The sequence below is a fragment of the Gastrolobium bilobum genome, unplaced genomic scaffold, assembly GCF_033153095.1.
Source record: "Gastrolobium bilobum isolate Gb01-03AN ecotype WA unplaced genomic scaffold, APGP_CSIRO_Gbil_v1 utg682, whole genome shotgun sequence".
NCBI classification, from domain to species: domain Eukaryota; kingdom Viridiplantae; phylum Streptophyta; class Magnoliopsida; order Fabales; family Fabaceae; genus Gastrolobium; species Gastrolobium bilobum.
The window spans coordinates 137,968-144,740 of NW_026898450.1; the positions used below are offsets into that span (position 1 = coordinate 137,968).

At 32.1% G+C, this 6,773-nt stretch overlaps 1 protein-coding gene across 2 annotated transcripts; it reads right to left on the reverse strand.

Annotated features, from left to right (window-relative positions):
- Window positions 1-1,828: 1,828 nt before the first annotated feature.
- Window positions 1,829-5,764, reverse strand: LOC133316366 (zinc finger protein WIP3-like). 2 transcript variants are annotated; one of them, XM_061518108.1, is made up of 3 exons: window positions 5,178-5,764; window positions 2,784-3,064; window positions 1,829-2,027 (listed from the first exon to the last, which is right to left on the reverse strand). In XM_061518108.1, exons 1-3 carry the CDS (start codon window positions 5,697-5,699, stop codon window positions 1,973-1,975), a joined length of 858 nt encoding a protein of 285 aa, XP_061374092.1. In that variant the 5' UTR covers window positions 5,700-5,764; the 3' UTR covers window positions 1,829-1,972. The 2 variants fall into 2 exon arrangements, with proteins under 2 accessions (XP_061374092.1, XP_061374091.1); XM_061518107.1 differs by lacking the exon at window positions 1,829-2,027 and having other exon boundaries at window positions 2,058-3,064.
- Window positions 5,765-6,773: the final 1,009 nt, after the last annotated feature.

The window sequence follows — 6,773 nt, forward strand, 5'->3', positions numbered from 1 at the left end:
AAAATTTATTAACAAGTAACAACAACATGGGAAAAAATATTTTCCCTTACGAGGTATTAATTAAAAAAATATATTAAAAACTATTAAACGACCAACCTCTAAACCTACCCATGATACTGACTACTGAGACGACATTGGATGTGAATGATTCTTTGATTGTGCAGGATATTGCCATAGATTAGATTCTGGTTGAGTTAACTTAACTAGCAAGAGTGGCTTAAGAGAAGGGTATCCACAGGGATAGTATAACACTTTTAAATATGAAAGCATATAGCTAGTTACCAAATTAAATAGTCCAGAAAATGATAGTGGTTGTGATCTTTCCCCTCTTCAACGTTTTGTTACCCCGACAAAGCATAGTGGAGGGTCCCTATCTTCAAGAACCAAATACACCCTCTTATTTTTTCTACTACTTTTTGCTTTGTTTAAGTGTACTACCTCAAAAGAACTCAAATTTAAAATTATTTTACTCTCCCTTTCTCTATCTGGCTCTCGTGTGTGTCTATATATGTGTATATAAAAGGAGGTCCTTGTAACTCATGATCTCTTCGTCAAACACACATGCATAATCTCAATTGGTTTTTCTCAGCAGACAATAATCTAATTAGGAATGAGAAAAGAATCATACTAATTAATTATAACCAGCTTTCTTTTTATATTGGAATATTATTCTCTAGCTACACATCGGTGGATGATTTGGTGGGCAAAGCCCTCCAAAATGGACTCTCAATGACCAGACAAGTAGACCATGTATATTATTATTATTATTATTATAATTATTATTTGTAAAGAACCAATTAAATTCAAAAACTTAACTTGTTAGTTGAGGTTATATTAATGATTTTATATATTCTTAACACCCCTAACATGAAAGCTCATTGGACTTGAAGAGTGGATGATTTATCAAGTTCAGCCTACCTATGCTAAAAAATGGCGATGAGGACGTGACCTTGTGATCACTGAAGCTTTGATACCATGTAAAAAACTAATTCAATCAAAAAACTTAAACTGTTAGTTGAGGTTACGTCAATGATTTTATATATCTCCAATATTGTTAATATTATTATTATTAAAAGAAAAACTCCCAGCATCACTTTCTCATTTAATTTAGTGAATTTGCTACTTAATTAACTATAATCGATCCCTTGTATATCTTTGATGTAGAAGTCCTGTGTGTCACCTGCTCTAAAATTCATATGCATTTTAATTTTTTTTTTCCTCCTCGTAAATTATATGGGGTAAAGACGAGTGATTATGGGAAAAGGGGATTGTGCATTATAGATAAGCACTTTCGTTTGTTCCTTAATGAGTGGCATTCCATAATTACACTCCTAAAGTTGCAAATTGTGAAAAACTTTTATAGATTAGAATGATGTTACCTTCTGCATAATAATTGAATCACTCTTTTACCGAAAATGCTTGGTACATATATGTATAATAAGGTTTAAATCTCTCACATTATTAACAGATGTGTATATAATAAGGTGATTATAATCGAATAAAAAATATATATATAAATGTAATTAAGACAATGTGTATATAAACGTGTGTATGTAGCATCATTATTCTTTTTCTCTAGCATATTAGAATTTTGACTTCGTCGGAAGGGAACATACAATAAATAAATATGCTTGAGCAACGACGTCACTGCCATAAATTAATAGCATGCATAAAACTCATTAAACTTCAGTAATATATAACACGCCGCATATACTCAGCCGTCTTAATTTGGTTTCACATTTAGCACAGCTTTAAGGTGTACTTTGTATAATAGAAGATTATAAAACACAATAGTAGATCAAGTAGAATTGTTATTCTAGTAGCGACTCAGTCCCAAAATTTGACCTATTCAAAGGATAGTAAGTTCACCAAATGCTGGTAACTCAGTTGGTGCATGAGAGCTGAGCAGGTAGTAGGCAGGTAGAGTGAGAGCATGTGTTCGATTGTTCCCAGTACCATCTTTGAAAGGGGTTCAAAGTCTTAATCCTGGACCTGTCCCGAACAAGATTGCCTCTCGTGGAGGATACCTATAAGGTTTATCCAAAAAAAAAGGGATAGTAGGTTCAATTCATGAGAGTCATAATTCTTAGGAAAGGTGAAGAGATTCAAACTGAAAATCAAATTAATCGGTCCATTAAGACTTCACACACCGGTTGATATGTGAAAAAAAAAAAAAAAAAAACTCACACAATAATAGTCTAGCAAACCATGACTATCCATAACCAGCAAATATATATCAAAAGTGTCACAGATTTTAAAAAGACTTACATAGCTAAGTCCTTAAATGAGGTTTACCATTTAGTAATGAAGCGGATAAATTTTCTCCATTCAAGAGATTACAAAAACTTGAACATGATATAACACCTAATCTCTGTTGCTATGAGAAGAAAATTCATCTACTTCATCACTTGAGGCAACCATCTTATTAATTAACCACAAAGCAAACTCGTCCAAATTAAACTGAAAGCTCATCACCATCCACCAAGTGCTCGGTAGCAAACCGCTCCCTATGTTCATGCCTAAGCAATTCTTGAGAATTTTTTGTTACTGAGCACAAGCGTAGTGACCAAACATTGCTACATGTTACTACTACTACTCTTTATTTATAGAACATGTTAGATCATGTATGAGTAACTTCATCTTCATCAGAGCCAGTAATGCATTCCTTCTCATCCTCAAAAGCTTCAAAAGAAGGATCATGTGGGTTATGACCCTTTCCAAAGGATCTAATATGATCTTTAAGAGATCTTTTGTGCTTAAAATCTGAACCACAAGTGCAATACCACAACTTGCCACAGTTCTTCTCATGAGTCCTCCAATCCCCTTTAACTGCAAATGTTTTCCCACATTTTCTACACATAAATGGTTTTGTCCCATGCTTTCTTTTGTAATGAGTTTGGAGAGTTCTAAAGTCCTTCAAGGGCTTAGCTCTTGGATGATTGATGTTGTTCTTGCAACCCTGTGCACAGCAATAACATGGTAGCCTTAGCATTGCAGCTGGTTGTGTTCCTCTTAGTGAGTCTGGTCCTTTCCTAAATTCGGATCCATGCCCCCACATATGCATCTGCAAATGAAAAAAAGTTGGTACTAATTTGAGTTATTAAAGTACATATGTTCCTTATCTAAACCAGAGCTCGAATCAGATTAGTTGAATAATCGATGAATTATTGAAAATAAAAAAAATAAAATAAAAAATAGATGTTCATTTCTAATTGATCTTGAACTTTTTTGAAATTAGGCCATAAAAAACAATCCTCAAGCCTGCTCTATTTGACCTAGCAATATCTTCCTTTATATGACCTAGCCGTGGCTATATTACAAACAATTGTTGGTCTTTATTGATGGGGTCTAACAAATCAAATTCTTGTCAAAAAGCAACTGCTAGGCCCAGTAATGGTTAAATGTATCTCTCTCTAGGTATCCACCTATTTAAAAACTGAAATTCTCTGAATATACAATAGGATTATAAGGAGAATCCTAAGTTTTGAATACTTCTCTTTATATCAGCTTTGGCCTAGTAGTTATGTATCCTAATCTTACCTACTGTGACATATTATGCCCCCTCTAACCAACATATATCAAATTTAAAAAAGAAAAAGATAAAAGAATAGTTCTTCTCTCTATAAACAGCTCCAAAAGTATTCTCTCGGAGTCTTAAAGTGATGAAGAAAGTAAAAGAAAAAAGATGGTCATCAAATAGTCATGGATACATTCTTGGTAAAGTTGAATTATATGATTGTTTTCTTCTTGATGGTTATCCATCGTCATGGTCATTAATACTCATTTTCATGTACTGTAAAGCATTTACTCAATTTGGCGGGGACAAAATGGATGGAATTTAAATTCAGGGTATAGGTATCCACACAAGCTAGTACAAATTCTATGCCTTTGGACGGACAAATTCATCATCAAGTACAGAAAGTATGGTGGGTCAAATCATCATCATATATAGAGATTATACTAAACAAACAAAAGGAGCAGTTAAGGAAAATAAGACAACATCAATTGAATCCTGTTCATAATGGTTTCGATGGAATGCATATTTGGAAAGAAATAAAAATTTGAAGTGATCGTGAGATTAAGAACAAATTGAAGATCTTAGCCAACCAAAATGAACCAAAGTAACATGATGGTTGCCAGAATTATAGGATAGAATTCCTTAATCTTAGAAAAATGTTCGCTAACGATAATTATCCCCCGATATATATAACTGTCAATTATTATTATTATTATTATTATTATTATTATTATTATTATTATTATAATATAACTCAATTTTTACTACCTTCCGAAGGACGAAAAAATTATTAATAATTTTTTTTTTGAAATAAAATTCAAGCCATATTTTAAGGTCAAATCCGTATAAACTAGCTTTGTCGTAAGTGGTGCCAAATGGAATCTGATTTTCTAGAGTTAAAAGGAAGATGTAGTAAGAAATCAAATAGTGTAAATTTATATAATTATATTTAAGTTTTGAGATATGATACTTTTTTTCATGTCTACTCATCTTCAATATCATTGAATCAGAATGTTAAGAGAAGAGAAAAAATAATAAAAGTTAGTTGAGATTCTGATTTAAGGGTGTCGGATAACATGGGTATGAAAAAAAGATAGGTAAAATATATTATCCTTAAATTTTTATTTTGTCATAAAATAAAATATTTTCTTTGAGGGACTACATGATATAGTACTTAGCTTATATTCCTCCTCCTCGTACTAAATATTAACTCCTCATTTCTTAAAAAGAAAAATCGTATAAACCAATGTGTATGTTCAGTTTTAATTAAATCAATTAGAACTAATGATTATGCTCTCATGAAAGAGAAGGTAGATCAGGCACACGAGCAATCTATCTTCCTTAGCCTTACGGTGGTTATCTGTTCTGTATGTTAACAGTATCACAAGCCTTTTGCTTCAAACGTGTGTGTCTATATATATATATTTTGATCATTGTTACAAAATTCCTTTAAAAATATAATTATTAGAACCTTAATTATTTCTCACTTGAAACTCTCTCCTTTTCTTTCTAAAGCTTGATCCTGGCCCTTAATTCTTATTCATATAGTTTTCCACTTTTTTTTATTTATAAACAAGTTATGATCATTTGTGAGCAAATAGTTTAACAAAAAATCTAGAGTTTTTATATATACTATATGAGAAGATGAGAACGAACTAACCTGCATGTTGTTATACCTATTGAAGGTCTTGCTGCAAATGGAGCAAGCAAACTGCATAGGCCCAACAAGAATCTGAGCAGGAGTTGGTATCCAAAACCTTCTCTCTGTGTTAAAAGAGCAACCATGGAAGGTTTTCTTCAAGGGCTCTTCTTCCTTAACATGGAAAACCTTCTTATCATCATCACCAGCTTCAGGATCTACTGTAGTAGTAGTGTCAGGCAATCCAATGTGCAAAGCTACAGTTACTTGTTCAACCTTTTCTTTTTTCACCTCAAAACTCTCCATTTGTACTTCATGTTCTTCCTCTTTTGAAGACTTTGAACCACTTAAAATAGGAAAAAATTGGATAGTCTTCTCATGGTTCTGATTATAAGAAGAAGAAGAAGAAGAAGAAGAAGGGGATGATAATACAGATGAAGTTAGATATGAAGGAGAGGAATATGGTTTGAGCCACTCAATGAAAGTTGGGGCATGAAGGTAGAGATTCTTGTCCTCTACATTATTAAACTCCATCAAACTCATATTCTTCAGAGGGAGAGTGTCCCTGGATTAGTGAAATTCTCTCCACAGAAAGGGTTATATCCACACTTTATATGAAAGAAAGCCTTCTTCACTTATATGGTTCATTAATGAAAGGAGACTCTCTTTGTCTTTGTCTTTATGGAGCTTTTCTTTTTCCTTTTTTTTTATATTTTTATTTTAACCTTTACTTTCTCTTTTTTCCTCGGTTGGACCTTTGTTTGTTTCTTTTATGGAGAGAAAAAGAGACTAATTGGAGGGGATAGAAAATGACATGCAAAACAGGACACACCAATTTAATAGAAAGAATCCTAGATTATTTGTCTGATCCCTGAATTCTAATCCAATACCAGTCATCAATTTAGTAAAGTTTTCACACTGGTCATCAATTTAGTAAAGTTTCACACTGGTCATCAATTTATAATGAGGTCATGTAAAATTATATATAATTTAAAAAGAGTTTGTTTTTTCTGCTGTCACGGTAAATAAGTTATAATTTTGGGACAGAAACTATGGTATTTTTGTAATTTTAATTTATTTCAAGGATATTATAGTCTTTATAATTATAATTTTTTAATCTTTCAATTTCAAGAATAAATGCAGATAATTTATCTGCAGTAACTGCATAAATATTTTTATGATTTAAAAATAAAGAGTATAATTAATTATTACAATACATGTATATTCAAATAATTTATTTGTATAAACTGGAACTCGAACAGTGATTTGGCATAATGGGAAGCATATTGTGTTGATCTTTTTTTCTTTTTTCTTTTCTTTCTTTTTAACGCTCTCTATATCATGGAATGTGACCCGTATGCACATAGTTTCTCAAACATTGACCTTAAGCAAGTGATCTCAAATAAAAAGACGAAAGCTAGCAAAGACGGCATATTTTGGTCAATACCTAAACGGAGAAAATATTATAAATGACGAACAAAAGGCAACAAGGACCTAGACTTAGTGTTATCTAGTGTTTATAATATGTGCACCACATTGCTTAACTTCCATAAGCCAATAATTTAAGGGGAGAAATTAAGCCTAATTGTTCGTTGATGATAACTGCTGCAACTTACG

Excerpts from the sequence above, each read along its gene's own strand:
- LOC133316366 (XM_061518107.1), bottom strand. The coding sequence starts at position 5,699 with ATGAGTTTGATGGAGTTTAATAATGTAGAGGACAAGAATCTCTACCTT. Across the intron at positions 3,065-5,177 it reads ATAGGTATAACAACATGCAG|ATGCATATGTGGGGGCATGG; the intron begins GTTAGTTCGTTC and ends TTTCATTTGCAG.